The sequence below is a fragment of the Mangifera indica genome, chromosome 4, assembly GCF_011075055.1.
Source record: "Mangifera indica cultivar Alphonso chromosome 4, CATAS_Mindica_2.1, whole genome shotgun sequence".
NCBI lineage: Eukaryota > Viridiplantae > Streptophyta > Magnoliopsida > Sapindales > Anacardiaceae > Mangifera > Mangifera indica.
In genome coordinates, this window is record NC_058140.1 from 13,178,998 (window position 1) to 13,195,830 (window position 16,833).

Here is a 16,833-nt window from a genome sequence, read left to right on the forward strand (position 1 = left end):
TAGAACAACACAAAATTCAGTAAGCTAAAATTTATTCACACTAGCCTAAAATCAGGATTAGATTCGAATCGAATTTGATTGGCCAAGAGTATATACTTAGAGTTGATTAAAATCAACGCGAAATGCACAAGAGTGTAGAGGTTGTTGAAGAAACATAAAAGTGTGGTCCTAAAAACCAGATCAGAGCAGTTCAACTGTGCGAATTGTCATTTGTTGAGCAAAGCAGAAACAATTTGTTTTGTTCTGTTCAATTGTTCAAGTCTTTCAGGTTAGCGGTTTGACGGGTTATAAATTAGGTTAAAAATATAATTTTTTTAACATGAAAATTTGTTTTAACATTGATTTTTTAATACGTTTAGCTTATTCTTTGTATTTTACAAAGAAAATATAAAAAATGTTTATTGGTGAGACTTAAACATAAACATAAATTTATTTTTATGTGGAAAGAGAATTTAAATTATGTATTTAATGGTTAATTAAATAAATTTTTTTTAATAGCTATTTAAAGACTTCTTCAATGGATAGTATTGTCCTCTTCTCTCACAGTGTTGATGCCTGCTTCAGTTTTGAAAATATTGCATTAAAAAAAAGTTCGAGATAGACAAGATCTTGAATTGTAATTTACCATAGTTTAATTTTTTTCTTTAACTTTCAAGTTTCAACCTTTCAGTGTCTCACCATCTCACGCACGCATCTTCTGGCTTTCTGTAAACCTCTTCATCTTTCGGCTTTCGGAAAACCTCATCACTCAGTGTCTCTCAGCATCCGGTCGACTCCTTCTACCTTTCAAGATCGAGCACTTCCTCTGTTCCACTCCGGTCACGAATCATCTCTGATTTTGGTTCTGGGGCACTTCTATTTGTCTAGCATTTGCTTTTGAAGGCGACGAGTTCAGCAACAAGGACATATAAGGTTTGTTATTTGTTATTTGTTTATTTGAATTTTTAATTGTTTGTCCAAATTAGAAACCCTAATTTTGGAATTAGGGTTTCTAATTTGGGGGGTTTTGTGTTATTTAGTTTTATGTGTTTGCTGGTACTTCTTTTTATTCAAATTGATAATTGTCTTTGCTTTGTCATTTGTGCTTTAAAAACCAAATCTGTGTACTGTGTTAATGCTTGATGTGTCTTCATATCTAATTGTTTGCTAGATATGTATGTGAAATGTGGGAGTTTAGTTGATGCCCAGAAAGTTTTTGATGCAATGAGTGAAAGAGATCTGTGTTCATATAACACTATGATATCTGCTTACACGAAAATGGGGTTTCTTGAACAAACAAGAAAAGTGTTCAATGAAATGCCTCACAGAGGCAATTTTTCATGGACTGCGATGATTTCGGGTTATGTAGGTTATAATCAGACGGTGGAGGCTTTAGATTTGTACAGAAACTTGCAAAGAAGTGAAAATTCAGTGTCCAATAACTTTACAGTTTCTAGTGCTTTGGCAGCAGTGTCAGCTCTTCACTGCTTACGCTTAGGTAAAGAGATTCATGGTTATATTATGAGAACTGGGTTGGATTGAAATGAGGCAGTTTAGAGTGCTTTGTCTGATATGTATGGTAAATGTGGGAGTATAAATGAAGCAAGGAACATTTTTGATAGAATGGTGGATAGAGATGTAGTTTCATGGATGGCTATGATTGGTAGATATTTTGAGGAAGGGAGGAACGAAGAGGGCAACAGGATCTGAAAAAAATTAAAATGCAAAAAAAAAAAAAAAAAAAGGCAAGTTCAGAAACAAAATGTCACAAACATTTAGAAAAGAGGAGCCTTGGAGAATAAAATGTTTCTTCCAAAACAACAGGATTTCATACAAATAAGATTTATTTAAATTAATACTCTGTTCAACTTTTCCTTTAATAGTAATCACCGCCAGGGATGTTGAGCAAGCTCGTTAGAAGCTCAGCTCGGGATTGGGCTTGTTGAGCCTAGCCGAGCCAAGATCTTGAGTAGTTCGACTTGTGAGCGAGCTAGAGCCGTGCAACAATTTTCCAAGCTCGCCGAGCCTGAACTCAAGCTTGAGCACGTTTTGCGATAAACTGAGCTGAGTTTGAGCGTGGCTTGGGTTGGCTTGGCTCGGTTCGAATCCAGCTTTGCTTATGTATTTGATTCAATGCCTAACTAAAGATTTTTTTTTCCTCGATTGCAGTATATTATCAATTTCTATCAGAAAGAATGGATGTAGATGTTGATCACTATAAAGTACTGGGGTTACCTTCTGGTGAGGAAGGGGCTAAACTCAGTGAAAAAGAGATATCAAAAGCATATAAATTGAAGGCTTTAGAACTACACCCGGATAAACGGCCTGATGACCCAGATGCCCATGCCAATTTCCAAAAGCTTAAGTCATCTTATGAGATTTTGAAGGACGAAAAGGCAAGGAAATTGTTTGATGATCTTCTGAAAATCAAACGTGAGAAGGAAAAACGACTGGTGCAGCAGGATGGGAGAAAGAGAAAGATGAGGTCTGATCTTGAGGAGAGGGAAAGGGCTGCTTTTGCTCCTGACCCAACTGTGAAAGCTCGACAGGAAGAGGAGAGGATTGCCAGGGAGCTTAAGGAAGAGATTGCAAGAATTAAGCTTGCACTAGCAAGTAAAGGAGCTCCTGCAGCATCCGCTTCGGTTAAAGAGACTAAAACAAGTAGAAGTGGTGCTGCAGTTGCTGGGGTAGGTTTGGACAAGGAAAAGATGCTTAAGGTTTCATGGGAGAAGGGGGGAGAGGATTATAGTGCAGAGAGGTTGAAAGAAATATTTGCAGAGTTTGGACAGGTAGAAGATGTTGTTATTAAGAGCTCCAAGAAGAAAGGTTCTGCGCTAGTTGTAATGTCAACTAAAGATGCAGTGGTGAGTTTGTTGAATAGTACCTTATGCAAGCTCATAATTTTTTGATTGCATATTGTTTAATATTATTTTGTTGTAGGTTGCCGCTACAGGAAGTGTTTGTGGAAGTCTTTCAAACCCTTTGCTGGTTTTGCCTGTTCAACCTGCTGTAGCAACTGAATTTACAAGTTCACAGAGTTGTGCAGAGAGTGATGGCCTGGATAATTTGGTTGGAGCCGGCTATCAAGCATATGAAGACTCTGTATTGCAAAAACTCCAAATGGTGTGATTTATAATCTTTATTAATTATAATTTTTCAATTTTTAGTTCAAATGCTCTTGGATTTAAAATAGAATTTATCTTTGACTGCATGGATTTTGGATTGAAATCACGGCATCGTATCTTGAATTGTCCTGTAGTTGTAGGTGATTAACAGTGGGGCTTACCTTACAACTGAGGGCTATACTTTTACTAACTTCAGATGTTTATGATGTGCTACACATGCTGATACACCGTTACCTCTTTCACCTCCTCCCTCCCTGTCTCTCACTCTCCACCTGCATGTATGTTAAACTGTACAAGCTATTAGTAATTATAACTGGCAAACTTGTTTTTAATATACATTCGTGTCATTTGAACTTGAGTGCAATTATCTCTTAGCGTTTCTCCAAGTGTTTGTTGGATATAACGTTGGAGATTTTTCAGTTTTAGACTGTTCACAATCAACCTTAGATTTTACAGATAGGCTTATATTTTCCTAATCTTGGTGGGTATGAATACAGGTATTTTGAATGCTGATTTCTATTTTTTAATTGGAGTTTTCATAATCTACTTTATTGTTTCAGATGTAGGACTAAGAGTTGCAACTTTCTGGGATGTTTCTAAAGTATCACTGGTTTATGGATAACTTAACATTGGTTCTTAGTGTTTCCTTGAATGGGGCTTGGTTTGAGTCTTTGTCAGTTTATCCCCTCCTCCACGAATCTTGTCATGTATACGGAACTATATTGTTGGAACCTTTTTGAAAATTTTAAAAGTAATTGTAATATCAGTAGATTATGGCATGGGTGGAGATAATCATATAATAACAGGTTTATATTTGGTAAAAAATTGGCATGTTGTTCACTAGCATTGGTATGTGATCAGTATACTTCTGCTAATGCATGATTGGGAAGCTGGTACTAAAGCATGCTACATCTGCACCTAAATCATAGCATGCGCATGTAGTACTTTTTGTGAAGCCTGAAAGTGGGATTATGTCACTGTTGAGCCAGTAGATAGACTGAAATGATGTACCAGTGTGGGCCATGTAAAGCCGTGACCTTTTGTTGCACTTTATATTTAATTTGTGTCTTTTTTGTTCCCATTTCTTCGTTTTGTAATGAGTTGTCTATGCTTTTCAACAGGCTGCAAAAAGACAAAAGTGACAAGTCAAAATGAGAAGGAAGAGAATCTTGAATGGATCATGTCTCGGATCATTTGTAACTCTTAGTGAAGGCAAGGAATCACCTTCGCCCATGATTGCTCATGTCACCATATCTCTTGTCGCTTGCTTGTTTATTTCTGATTTTGTTTTGTTATGATCTGCGGTATGTTACTTAATTTGTCAGGGGTGCTCAACAAGTATATTCCAATCAAAGCACTTAGATTACCCCATTAAGGGCGTGATTTATCGGGTTGCTATGGTCTATCTATTTTTTATGGTTGGATCATATTTGTTGGGGCTCAAAATGAAAGGATTTATAACCATACATTACCTCTCTGACATTTATGAATAATGAAAATGCAGGACCCTTCATCTCATCGTCTTTCAGAGATTGCAGCATATTTGAAGAGCGATTATCTTAATCTGATGAGACTTTGGTTTAGTTGTACATTGAACTGGATACGAGTGTAGAAACTTGTCATTGGCAGCCAGTTTCAGATTTCTACTATAAACATTACAAGAATTTAGACGAAGTTGGAACAAGCTGTGTTTAGCAATTGTTGCAAATTTGGGGGGAAATGGGAGCTAGAACATAATGCAGCTTGCTGCCTGTTTAAGCAAGTGATAAATTTCTCTTGGCTGTACTTTTATTGTAAAAGAAACTGGTTCTTTCTGCATTTATATGATGATATATTTATATACCCTTTTTTTATTTGTTCGAATTTAGAACTTGTATGAACTGTCTTGCTTTTTTTAACATAGTGAATCAACATGTAAGTGAAGTTCAAGGAAATATGAAGTAAGGATTATTGAAAGGTCATCTTATAAGGTGGATGACATGTCGTGCATCACTGTTAAATTTAGATGACTTGTCAAACACTAATAATAAAAGCATGAGTATGTATCAACTATAAAAAAAAAAAAAAAAAAAAAAAAAATCACATAATGGACCTTCACCTTCGAAATCATTCATAGTTCTACATATTCATGCTTTAGAATAAAGAAAGACAGGTCTGTGTCAATGAGTGTGATAGTTGATAGAGACATGACTTGATAACCATCTCTTTAGTTTGCCTTGGTTACCATGCCCATGTTCTCGTGAAATCATAATTCTCATTGTTATTATAAACCTGCATCATGGTATGTGGATCCAAGTGTATTATTTAGTTTTGTTTTTTCTTTTGAGAGTTGCTTTTATATTGTGACAGATTTCCTTATTAGCCAGAACTTTTAAGCCTGAGGCTTTTTTCCTTGATTCCATGTCAGTTCATTCTGGGTATGTCGACCCTCTAGGACTCCCTTCCCCACTGTAACAATTCATATTTTGATTCTGGTCATAATTTGGGTTGTCTTTTGAGTGATTGTACAAATGTTACTTTTCTGTTGGTTGGAATAAGAAAGCATGCTTGCTTTTGTTGCTGGTTAATAATTTTGTATGGTTGTTTCTAATGATTTGGTCCAAAGATCCTTATGCAACAAGAGACCCTTTTAGTCTTCATGCAATTGCTCAGGTATACTGATATGGTATTTCTTAAGTTTTTATGTTTGATTATCCTCATTTTGTATGGTTTCTGTTTCACATGGAAGACCCAAAAGGTTAATTTGTTTTTTGGATGTACAAGTGAGTGTTAAAAGTATTCTATTATTTCTGGTATTTTGACAAGACTGCTTATACTATGATTGGACCCACCCAATACTTAAAATTTTTAGGTTAGTTTGTCAAACAGGTTAAGTAGCTATGCAAATTTAAAAAAAAAAAATTACGTAATTTATCTTATTTTACTTCAAGCCAACCATGGATTAATGATCTAGTGGCAAGAATATTAATCTTTCTAATTGTCTCTCTGAGCTAGTGTAGAGTTAAAAATCTAGATTAATGTCCTTGTTCGATAATATTGAACAAATTATGCTGCAACTTAATACAGATTTGTGAGGACATACCCGAAGTGCTGGATTCAGATGTACCTGGGTTGGCTGAGCGTCCCATCAACATCTTCCTCCCTCGATTTTTGCAGGTGACATGATAATTTATTATTGGTCTTATGCCATGCCCAAATCCTACTTTTTGTTTTTCTTAGGTTTTTATTATTCTGGTTTTTGTATGAACAGTTTTTCCAGTCACCACATACCTCGCTAAGAAAGCTTTCCTTGGGTTCTGTGAATCAATACATCATGTTGATGCCTTCTGTGAGTGTACTTGAATTTTTTGTTCTCTTCTATCTGAATGTTATTAATTTACATAGGGTTAATAGCCAATATTATGTCTTTATTCATTTTAGGCTTTGTTTACATCCATGGATCAGTACCTTCAGGGTTTGTTTGTACTTGCTAATGACTCTGCTACAGAAGTCCGAAAATTGGTGATTGCATTCTCTTGCTAAGTTGGTAGACTTTTCTATTGGTGGCATCCATTATAGACTGAAAAAAATACTTCCTACATATGTTGAAGATAATCTCTCTTTACCTTATTAATCCATTTTCTGGTTTAAATTGTTTCTGTACATGAAGTCTTGGCTATATAGTCATGCTGTTTTTTCTTGAATGGATTCTATGATAACATATATCTCTAAGGAACTGGATATTTGCTGACCTAGATGGATGACATGTTGTCTTTTGAAGTGAGGTTGTTAGTAGACTATAATCTTATTGTTTTATGACTAGTGTTGTTTATTTCAACTTAACAGGTTTGTGCAGCATTTGTTCAGCTAATTGAAGTCCGTCCAACTTTCTTGGAGGTTAGTTTCATGCTTGTTTGACATTAGTGACACACATTTTCTTTGTGATTATTATATTTCTTTTTGGTGTTAATTTGGCTGGCTGTTATGCGCTTTTATTTCATCTTATGTCATCCAGTCTGGTCAAAGTGTTTTGAGTAGATCCTTTATTATGACTTATTTGTTTCTATATCATAATTTTTGTCTTGTTTGTTGTCTTATTCTATGTGGCCATTCTCCTTTAATTATTGATGATAACGTGCACTATTTCAGCCGCGTCTAAGAAATGTAATCGAATACATGCTACAAGTAAACGAGGACGCTGATGATGGAGTGGCTCTTGAAGCTTGTGAATTCTGGTAATCCTTTGCTTTGCAAAAATAAAAAATTTTGAATGTCTTGACTAGTAATTTGATGCACGTTATGTTGGCACATTGGAAATTAAACATCAAGGCAATTCTTTGTTAATCATGTATGTATCTAGATTTCTATGTTATATACCATAGAGTATTGAGGGGAGTATGAAATGTTATTCTGATGTGCAATACTATTTCTGAAAACATTTCATAATAATGCTGTGTAAATATGCCAAAGCTGGTGTGAGTGCTTGTTAAATTCGTTTGGGGCATTGGCATTGTTATTCTCTTTGGAGAATAGGGATCGCTTGCAAGTTTAAATTCTGGGTTTGCTGGTGGTGAAACCCATAGTTGTATATTTAGGTAGAAAAGGTGGTTAACTGAGAAGTTGATGTTTCATTGGAGGGGCATGTGATGTTTGATTAATTTTGCTACTTCCAAATTTCCTTCTTCTTTTCACTTTTCTGATTTTATGCTTTTGTACCCTTGGATAATCATGTGTTTGTGAAGATTGTCAGTGTTTATGAGTTCTTAAATGCAATGCCATATTGGTGCATTCTTTGATGTAAGAAACTTAAGATTTTCTTATATTAAGTACTTGGCAGATTTATGTGCTGAGGATTGTGACTATTGCTTTTATAATATCTGCAACCCTTTGTTTAGTACTGGTGAAGAAAGAGGTTTTAAATCCTGTGTTGTACATAGATAAACTAAATAAACACATCAAGCAAAACAACATGGCTTCAGAACTAATAAAATATGAACACATATATTAAAAAAAAAAAAAAACATAAAATGTATAAACCTGGTCCCTGTCTGGCAGCGACTCATCCTCCTGCAACAATAATTAGATCCACATAAATTATGCAATACAATATTCAGAATAATTGAAAGACAAGGTGAACAGAAAAGTTAACCTACCTCTGCTTCAAGAAGTGATTCATCATCATCAGCATAAACCATATTTGAAAGCAGAATCTTCAAAAGTTGTTCAGACATCATGGAAAATTACTCTGGGAAAAAAATAAGTAGCATAAAAGGAAACTAAACAAATCTTGGGGTATTTTAAAAAAAAAAAAGGAAATATTCTGCAATCCTTGTTCTTCTATATATATATTTATTTATTTATTGATGGTCATCTCCTTGTCAGGTCTGCATACTGTGATGCTCAATTACCACCTGAAAACATGAAAGAATTCCTGCCGTGTTTACTTCCGGTAGAGCTAACGTTTGTTTAGTTTCCTTTTATGCTACTTACTTTTTTCCCAGAGTAATTTTCCATGATGTCTGAACAACTTTTGTAGATTCTGCTTTCAAATATGGTTTATGCTGATGATGATGAATTGCATAATTTATGTGGATCTAATTGTTGTTGCAGGAGGATGAGTCGCTGCCAGACAGGGACCAGGTTTATACATTTTATTATTATTTTTTTTAATATTTGTGTTCATATTTTATTAGTTCTGAAGCCATGTTGTTTTGCTTGATGTGTTTATTTAGTTTATCTATGTACAACACAGGATTTAAAACCTCGTTTTCATTCATCATGGTTTCATGGAGCAGAAAATTTGGAAGATGATGTAAGTCGTTGCTTTATCTTATTTCTGCTAGCAGTTTTAAATTGCACAGTTAAATTATCATTCACTGATTATATGGAATTTACAGAAGTGGTGATTTCGTTGATATAATAGACAAGATCGTTCAGTTGTTTTAGTGACCTATTAAATTTACAGGATGATGACACAGTTAATGTGTGGAATTTGTGGAAGTGCAGTGCAGTGGCGCTTGATGTTCTGTACTAGAAGCTCATTTTTCAAGTACAGTTTTAGTTCTCAGGATTTTTTGCTGGCTAAGCTGGCAACTAGTGGCGATGCTGCCTGGAAAGACAGGGAAGCAGCTGTTTTGGCTGTTTGTGCCATAGCAGAAGGTTGCATTAATGGCCTCTACCCTCATTTATCCGAAGTAATCATCTGTTGGATGATCTAAATTTTTGAATCTGATTACACATGGCTTGTACGGACTGGATGTGAATAGAATGCCTTAATCTTTTTTTTTTCTTTTTAAAGAAAATTAGAGCTATGCTTAACTCCAGTTTATTACATTTATTTTCCTCTTTTGACTTTACTTTTACAGTATTCCTTGATTTTTTTTTTTTTTGTCTTTTTAATCCATAATTCTTCTTGATGAAGCTTTTATGTAATCATGTCTCTTTCTGGCAATGTTTATTTCTCTATATACTCATGATTTAATCTGTATATATGAGTTACACAATAACTGTTGCATCGCTAATTATGAATTATTCATATTTTCTTTGTTTATCTCCACCCTCCAATGAGTGGTGAGTATTACCTTTGTTCAAAAATTGTCTATCATAATGAAGATTTTTTATTTTCTGGATCTGGCCATTCATTCACTGACTCAGAATGCTGAGTTCATGAAAAACAATTTTGATATGTGCAGACTGTGGCATTTCTTATCCCGCTTTTAGATGACAAGTTTCCTCTAACACGAAGTATTTCTTGTTGGACACTTTCTCGGTTCAGCAAATTTATTGTTCAGGTACATTATTTCAACTGTTCCTCATCATTTCTGATATCCTCAAGTTAGATACATTTTCATTGTTAATGACCTGTTTAGGATGAAGAGTAAATTAAATTGGCAGTTCGTGCAAGATCTTGGGATCCCTGGTTCTAGAATATGCAAGATTCATAATAAGTGGATATAATTTTCTGCAGCAGGGAAGAAATTGAGGAAATGGTGATTATTGATGGCTAAGGAAAACCGAATAATGGTTATATTGTTTCATGTTCAACTTTAGCTAAATGGATGAATTGTTTTGGATTGAAAAGAATGATTTGTTTATTGTATCAAACACTAAATAGGCTTAATGATATACAGGTTGGTTAATGTCTACAAAATGTTGGTAAAACAAAGGACGTGACAGTTTTAAGTTTCTTTAAAACCTAGTAAGTCAAAATTAAATTCTTAATAGCATTTGGTTGGCACTGCAGTTACAGGGATAGATTTTTGACTACTCCGTTAGTTCGCATATGTTTCTGTCTATACTGATGGAAGGAAACTTGCACAAGCACATTTATTTGTTATTATATTTTAGATGATAATTAGATATGGAAATTTGAATTGGAGTGTTGATGTTGTCATTGGGCATATTGAAGGGTAAATGCAGTTGCATTTTCTCATGTAAATATGGAAATATAATATGATATTTCTTTGGGTACTGGGGAAAACAAAAGTCTATTGGTTTCTTTCTTTGCTTAAATTGAACTTCATGTGCAGTTTACTTGGCTACCACTGGTGGATAGATTAATTCAACTCCCTCTAATGGCTGCTGGTATGCTTCCCTGTTGAAATCTAGATTTGACATGCAGGTAGTCATCAATTTACTAATAGTCGATTTACACGTAAACAAAGTTAATTGCTTTTTTATGTCACCTCAGTTGGCTCCTTTGCACCTTCCTGTATGCAGTACTCGACTTTGACAACATTGACACAGCCTGGAGAAAATATGATTCAAGTAAGGACCTTAATCATCGCTGTCTAATTCCAGAATGGCTTAATCATTATCATCAAAGATGGATTGCTGAAGTGTCTTATTTGGAGGTTTAACTTGTAGTTACTGCTAGGGAGCTTTTCAAACAGATCTATGCGACAGTGATCACGATGGCTGGAGATGATGATGGTGGCATTGTCTCTCTCTCCTGACCTCTCTTTCCATCTCGTTCCATTCTCAGCCAATCCTGATTGATGAAAGCGATTGACGAAGGTTTCCTTCTCCATCCTGATGAAGACAAAGCGTCTTCGTCTCATATAAAAACAACAAATTATCGTCATCTCTCATCTTTGTAGGTTGGGATAGCTAGAAATGGAACGAGATAAAACAAGAAGGTAGGAGAGAGAGAGAGTGTCATCATTGTCGTGACCATCGCCATTGTTATCTCTTGTAGCGTGGTTGAAAAAAACCCTAAAAGAAAATATTTATTTTTAAAACTTTGAATAGGAGAAATTTATTAGAATTTTAAACTTAAAGAAAAATATAATAAATTTTTATTTTTTAAATATTTTTATTAATTAACAATTTTAGTTTTGACAATATAAATAAAATTTAATAAATGATTAAATATTTATATTTTTAAAGGATAATAAATATAAGTTTGGCATTACATTTTACCCTAAGTAGGAATAATACTTTTAGGCCTAAAAAAATAGAGTTTTAGGGTGCGTTTGATGGAAGCTTTTTAAGATAAAAGATTACCGTAATTTTCTATTACCAATGTTGACGTAACAGGTAATATATGTGGTAATCTGATTACTACCTTCACCTTAGGTATTTAAAGATTACTGAGATAATCTTGATTTTATTATAGAAAAATTATTATTTATTAATTTTTTGAAATAAAAATAAATTTATTTTTAATTAATATGACAAATAATATAAAAGATATTTAAAAATAATTATATTCAAGGGTATTTAAATAAAATAATTTTCTAGTAATCTTTTATTATTTTTAATTAAACATAATAATTATTTATACCTATCAAATTTTATTAGGGGATCAATCTTTACCGTCAACTGTACGGTACTTGAGTTTACAAAAAAAATTCCTGCGTTCTTTGTAAAATGCCCCACGGACCGGGCCGACTCATTAGAATAACTCGGTCAACAACAGAACCCAGAATGGAGAAAAGAATAAAAATGGAAAGCCCCATAGGAATAATCATCCAGCCTCTCGTCTCCCCTCTCTCTTTTTCTCCGACAAATGGAGAACGGTACTCGCCACAGCAAGCGCCAATCACTGTTTGTTTAACTCACTTCGTTTTCTTCCTTCCTATAAACCAAATCACTGTAATTTTAACTCTCCAACGCCTTTTTTTCTTAATTTCTTCCCTCCGTGTCAGTGTCAAGTAAGTATACGCCTCGTGCGTTCTCTCTATACATTTGGAAACGCTAGTTTTTCTGTAATTTGATGGTTTTATCGAAAATGTCTTTGTCTTCCTGTAGGAAATTTTAGAAATGGACTGTAATTCGTTGTATCCCTAATTTTGTTTTGCGAATAATGCTCTTTACGCGTTTAACGATGGATAAATTAGCAACTTGTTTAGGTATGAGTTGTGTGCCTGTAATTTTTTTTTTTTTTATAGAAACATTTGTGAATTTTAGCAATTTTGGAACCCAGGGAGCTGGCTGTGAAGTTGCTTTGAAGTTGAATAAACAATCCAAGTTAGGGTTTGATCTCTTTTCCCACTTGAAAGATAGGAAGTAAAATTTTGTGGTTTTGCTTTTTTTCTTGTACAAATGCTGATCTTCACCTGCCATTTGGGAAAGGAGAGGATGAGATACCGAAGGCTGTGTGTAGAATTAAAAAAAATAGTGTTTTTTTTTTTTAGGGTTTTGCCATTTTCATGTTAAGTTATTGATTCGATTATTAGTATTTCTTTTTCATATTCTGTTAGTTTGTTAGGGTTTTGCCATTTTCATTATTCTTAGAGCAGGTTGTTTATTATTTTGGTTTAGGGCGTTCTTTTGTAATTAATTTACTTTTTCACGCCAATGTGATTTTTTGTCTAGGCATTTATTTCAGTTTCCTTTTCAATTTAAACTCTTTTTAAATGTTTGGGCTTCGCCTGTTGTATTTATCGTGTTCTAGGATAGATAATTTTTTTAGTCCTCACTTAAGAAGCTTTACTGTTGTAGTTTATGCACGAAGAATATATGACTACTTTGATTGTAATTTGAGAATAGTGTCCCTTAGGAGCCTATAGAATTGCCAAATTGAGGATTCAGTTGGGGTCTTATAGGTATTTGTGAATTTAAGTATTATTTAATATCTTTAAATTCCATTTTTTTCCAATTACTATATGTTTATGCTTGGACTGATTTACTTGTTTTGAAGTATTTTTTTTTTCTTTTTGGGCATTGAAACAGAGATCTTAAAGCTTTATTATTTTAGATAATTGTTTCGGTATTATATATAAAATGTGCTTATAATCCATGAATTGAGGAACCAAGTCATGAACCAAAAAATGTAAATAATTAAATCCTAATGGGCTTCATGGTGAAATTACGACTTTAATTTTTTTTCTGTATTATATGTTGAAGTAATGGTTCATACCTAAGCATTAAGAATGTGTACTTTTGTTTTGATTTGAATTTGTGTTTGAATACAAGAAAGAAACTAATGTGAATTTTCAGTTATGCTGCATTATTTTATGTAGATTCGTTAATTGGTGTGTGTGTTTGGGATTTCAAAGAGTTTGGAACTTCAAAGAAACACTAGATGGGTTCTGTATGAGTTGTATGAGTAATTGCATGTTATCAAGATTTATGTGATAAGTTGTTGCTGATTGCTTATATACTTGATTCAATGCCTAACTAAAGATTTTTCTTCTCGATTGCAGTATATTATCAATTTCTATCAGAAAGAATGGATGTTGATGTTGATCACTATAAAGTACTGGGGTTACCTTCTGGTGAGGAAGGGGCTAAACTCAGTGAAAAAGAGATATCAAAAGCATATAAATTGAAGGCTTTAGAACTACACCCGGATAAACGGCCTGATGACCCAGATGCCCATGCCAATTTCCAAATGCTTAAGTCGTCTTATGAGATTTTGAAGGACGAAAAGGCACGGAAATTGTTTGATGATCTTCTGAAAATCAAACTTGAGAAGGAAAAACGACTAGTGCAGCAGGATGGGAGAAAGAGAAAGATGAGGTCTGATCTTGAGGAGAGGGAAAGGGCTGCTTTTGCTCCTGACCCAACTGTGAAAGCTCGACAGGAAGAGGAGAGGATTTCCAGGGAGCTTAAGGAAGAGATTGCAAGAATTAAGCATGCACTAGCAAGTAAAGGAGCTCCTGCAGGATCTGCTTCGGTTAAAGAGACTAAAACAAGTAGAAGTGGTGCTGCAGTTGCTGGGGTAGGTTTGGACAAGGAAAAGATGCTTAAGGTTTCATGGGAGAAGGGGGGAGAGGATTATAGTGCAGAGAGGTTGAAAGAAATATTTGCAGAGTTTGGACAGGTAGAAGATGTTGTCATTAAGAGCTCCAAGAAGAAAGGTTCTGCGCTAGTTGTAATGTCAACTAAAGATGCAGTGGTGAGTTTGTTGAATAGTACCCTATGCAAGTTCGTAATTTTTTAATTACATATTATTTAATATTATTTTGTTGTAGGTTGCTGCTACGGGAAGTGTATGTGGAAGTCTTTCAAACCCTTTGCTGGTTTTGCCTGTTCAACCTGCTGTAGCAACTGAATTTACAAGTTCACAGAGTTGTGCAGAGAGTGATGGCCTGGATAATTTGGTAGGAGCAGGCTATCAAGCATATGAAGACTCTGTGTTGCAAAAACTCCAAATGGTGTGATTAATAATCTTTATTAATTATAATTTTTCAATTTGTAGTTCAAATGCTCTTAGATTTAAAATAGAGTTTATCTTTGACTGCATGGATTTTGGATTGAAATCACGGCATCGTATCTTGAATTGTCCTGTAGTTGTAGGTGATTAACAGTGGGGCTTACCTTATAACTGAGGGCTATACTTTTACAACAGATGTTTGTGATGTGCCACACATGCTGATACACTGTTACCTCTTTCACCTCCGTCCCTGTCTCTCACTTCCCACCTGCATGTATGTTAAACTGTGCAAGCTATTAGTAATTATAACTGGCAAGTTTGTTTTTAATATACATTCGTGTCATTTGAACTTGAGTTCAATTATCTCTTAGCATTTCTCCAAGTGTTTATTTGATATAATGTTGGAGATTTTTCAGTTTCAGACTGTTCATAATCAACCTTAGATTTTACAGATAGACTTATATTTTCCTAATCTTGGTGGGTATGAATACAGGTATTTTGAATGCTGATTTCTATTTTGTAATTGGAGTTTTCATTTTAATAGAATCTACTTTATTGTTTCAGATGTAGGACTAAGTTGCAACTTTCTGGGGGGTTTCTAAAGTGTCACTGGTTTATGGATAACTTAACATTGGTTCTTAGTGTTTCCTTGAATGGGGCTTGGTTTGAATTTTTGTCCGTTTATGGCCTCCTCCACGAATCTTGTCATGTATACAGAACTATATTGTCGGAACCTCTTTGAAATTTTTAACAGTAATTGGAATATCAGTAGATTATGGCATGGGTGGAGATGATGATATAATGACACGTTTATATTTGGTAAAAAATTGGCATGTTGTTCACTAGCATTGGTATGTGATCAATGTACTTCTGCTAATGCATGATTGGGAAGCTGGTACTAAAGCATGCTACATCTGCACCTAAATTATAGCATGTGCTTGTAGTACTTTTTGTGAAGCCTGAAAGTGGGATTATGTCACTGTTGAGCCAGTAGATAGACTGAAATGATGTACCAGTGTGGGCCATGTAAAGCCCTGACCTTTTGTTACACTTTATATTTAATTTGTGTCTTTTTTGTTCCCATTTCTTCGTTTTGTAATGAGTTGTCTATGCTTTTCAACAGGCTGCAAAAAGACAAAAGTGACAAGTCAAAATGAGAAGGAAGAGAATCTTGAATGGATCATGTCTCGGATCATTTGTAATCCTTAGTGAAGGCAAGGAATCACCTTCACCCATGATTGCTCATGTCACCATATCTCTTGTCGCTTGCTTGTTTATTTCTGATTTTGTTTTGTTATGATCTGCGGTATGTTACTTAATTTGTCAGAGGTGCTCAACAGGTATATTCCAATCAAAGCACTTAGAATGCCCCATTAAGGGCGTGATTTGCGGGGTTGCTATGGGCTATCTATTTTTATGGTTGGATCATATTTGTTGGGGCTCAAAATGAAAGGATATATACCCATACATTACCTCTCTGACATTTATGAATATCGAAAATGCAGGACCCTTCATCTCATCGTCTTTCAGAGATTGCAGCATATTTGAAGAGCGATTATCTTAATCTGATGAGACTTTGGTTTAGTTGTACATTGAACTGGATACGAGTGTAGAAACTTGTCATTGGCAGCCAGTTTCAGATTTCTACTATAAACATTACAAGAATTTAGACGAAGTTGGAACAAGCTGTGTTTAGCAATTGTTGCAAATTTGGGGGAAAATGGGAGCTAGAACCTAATGCAGCTTGCTGCCTGCTTAAGCAAGTGATAAATTTCTCTTGGCTGTACTTTTATTGTAAAAGAAACTGGTTCTTTCAGCATTTATATGATGATATATTTATGTACCGTCTTTTTTATTTGTTCGAATTTAGAACTTGTATGAACTAATCTTACTTTTTTTAACATAGTGAATCAACATGTAAGTGAAGTTCAAGGGAATGTGAAGTAAGGGTTATTGAAAGATCATCTTATAAGGTGGGTGACATGTCGTGTATCCCTGTATAAATTAGATGACTTGTCAAATTCTAATAATAAAAGCAGGAGTATGTATCAACTATAAAAGGAAAATAAAATAAAATCACATAATGGACCTTCACCTTTTAAATCATTCATAATTTTACATATTCATGCTTTAGAATAAAGAAAGGAA

The 16,833-nt window shown here is 34.4% G+C and overlaps 3 protein-coding genes across 12 annotated transcripts; all 3 read left to right on the forward strand.

Moving 5' to 3' along the window:
• Positions 1-552: 552 nt before the first annotated feature.
• On the forward strand, positions 553-4,948 carry LOC123213842 (dnaJ homolog subfamily C member 17-like). Of its 4 annotated transcripts, none has more exons than XR_006501760.1 (5): positions 553-912; positions 2,149-2,843; positions 2,920-3,102; positions 3,239-3,382; positions 4,226-4,308. XR_006501760.1 is itself a non-coding variant. In XM_044633453.1 (4 exons), exons 2-4 carry the CDS (start codon positions 2,175-2,177, stop codon positions 3,984-3,986), a joined length of 873 nt encoding a protein of 290 aa, XP_044489388.1. In that variant the 5' UTR covers positions 553-912; positions 2,149-2,174; the 3' UTR covers positions 3,987-4,001. The 4 variants fall into 4 exon arrangements, 2 of the variants coding, with proteins under 2 accessions (XP_044489388.1, XP_044489389.1); XR_006501759.1 differs by lacking the exon at positions 3,239-3,382 and adding an exon at positions 4,609-4,948 and having other exon boundaries at positions 555-912; positions 4,226-4,316; XM_044633453.1 differs by lacking the exons at positions 3,239-3,382; positions 4,226-4,308 and adding an exon at positions 3,966-4,001.
• Positions 4,949-6,030: 1,082 nt separating this feature from the next.
• On the forward strand, positions 6,031-10,850 carry LOC123213845 (transportin-1-like). 5 transcript variants are annotated; one of them, XR_006501761.1, is made up of 10 exons: positions 6,036-6,260; positions 6,355-6,432; positions 6,525-6,605; positions 6,930-6,980; positions 7,233-7,318; positions 8,466-8,532; positions 8,694-8,723; positions 8,836-8,895; positions 9,049-9,242; positions 9,776-9,863. XR_006501761.1 is itself a non-coding variant. In XM_044633458.1 (9 exons), exons 2-8 carry the CDS (start codon positions 6,418-6,420, stop codon positions 10,682-10,684), a joined length of 633 nt encoding a protein of 210 aa, XP_044489393.1. In that variant the 5' UTR covers positions 6,031-6,260; positions 6,355-6,417; the 3' UTR covers positions 10,685-10,704; positions 10,774-10,850. The 5 variants fall into 5 exon arrangements, 3 of the variants coding, with proteins under 3 accessions (XP_044489393.1, XP_044489394.1, XP_044489395.1); XM_044633458.1 differs by lacking the exons at positions 8,466-8,532; positions 8,694-8,723; positions 8,836-8,895 and adding exons at positions 10,613-10,704; positions 10,774-10,850 and having other exon boundaries at positions 6,031-6,260; positions 9,049-9,277; positions 9,776-9,874; XM_044633460.1 differs by lacking the exon at positions 9,776-9,863 and having other exon boundaries at positions 9,049-9,249.
• Positions 10,832-16,550, forward strand: LOC123213843 (dnaJ homolog subfamily C member 17-like). Of its 3 annotated transcripts, none has more exons than XM_044633456.1 (5): positions 10,832-10,850; positions 13,733-14,427; positions 14,504-14,686; positions 15,809-15,899; positions 16,191-16,550. In XM_044633456.1, the coding sequence occupies exons 2-4, from the start codon at positions 13,759-13,761 to the stop codon at positions 15,827-15,829; spliced, it is 873 nt and encodes a 290-aa protein (XP_044489391.1). In that variant the 5' UTR covers positions 10,832-10,850; positions 13,733-13,758; the 3' UTR covers positions 15,830-15,899; positions 16,191-16,550. The 3 variants fall into 3 exon arrangements, with proteins under 3 accessions (XP_044489391.1, XP_044489392.1, XP_044489390.1); XM_044633457.1 differs by lacking the exons at positions 10,832-10,850; positions 16,191-16,550 and adding exons at positions 12,050-12,238; positions 16,026-16,184; XM_044633455.1 differs by lacking the exon at positions 10,832-10,850 and adding an exon at positions 12,051-12,238.
• The last annotated feature ends 283 nt before the right edge of the window (positions 16,551-16,833 follow it).

Coding starts and splice junctions, on each gene's coding strand:
- LOC123213843 (XM_044633456.1), top strand. CDS start 13,759: ATGGATGTTGATGTTGATCACTATAAAGTACTGGGGTTACCTTCTGGT. Junction 14,428..14,503: donor TGTCAACTAAAGATGCAGTG/GTGAGTTTGTTG, acceptor ATTTTGTTGTAG/GTTGCTGCTACGGGAAGTGT. Junction 14,687..15,808: donor TGTTGCAAAAACTCCAAATG/GTGTGATTAATA, acceptor GCTTTTCAACAG/GCTGCAAAAAGACAAAAGTG.
- LOC123213845 (XM_044633458.1), top strand. Junction 6,606..6,929: donor CTACAGAAGTCCGAAAATTG/GTGATTGCATTC, acceptor TCAACTTAACAG/GTTTGTGCAGCATTTGTTCA. Junction 6,981..7,232: donor TCCGTCCAACTTTCTTGGAG/GTTAGTTTCATG, acceptor GCACTATTTCAG/CCGCGTCTAAGAAATGTAAT.
- LOC123213842 (XM_044633453.1), top strand. CDS start 2,175: ATGGATGTAGATGTTGATCACTATAAAGTACTGGGGTTACCTTCTGGT. Junction 2,844..2,919: donor TGTCAACTAAAGATGCAGTG/GTGAGTTTGTTG, acceptor ATTTTGTTGTAG/GTTGCCGCTACAGGAAGTGT. Junction 3,103..3,965: donor TATTGCAAAAACTCCAAATG/GTGTGATTTATA, acceptor GTATGTGATCAG/TATACTTCTGCTAATGCATG.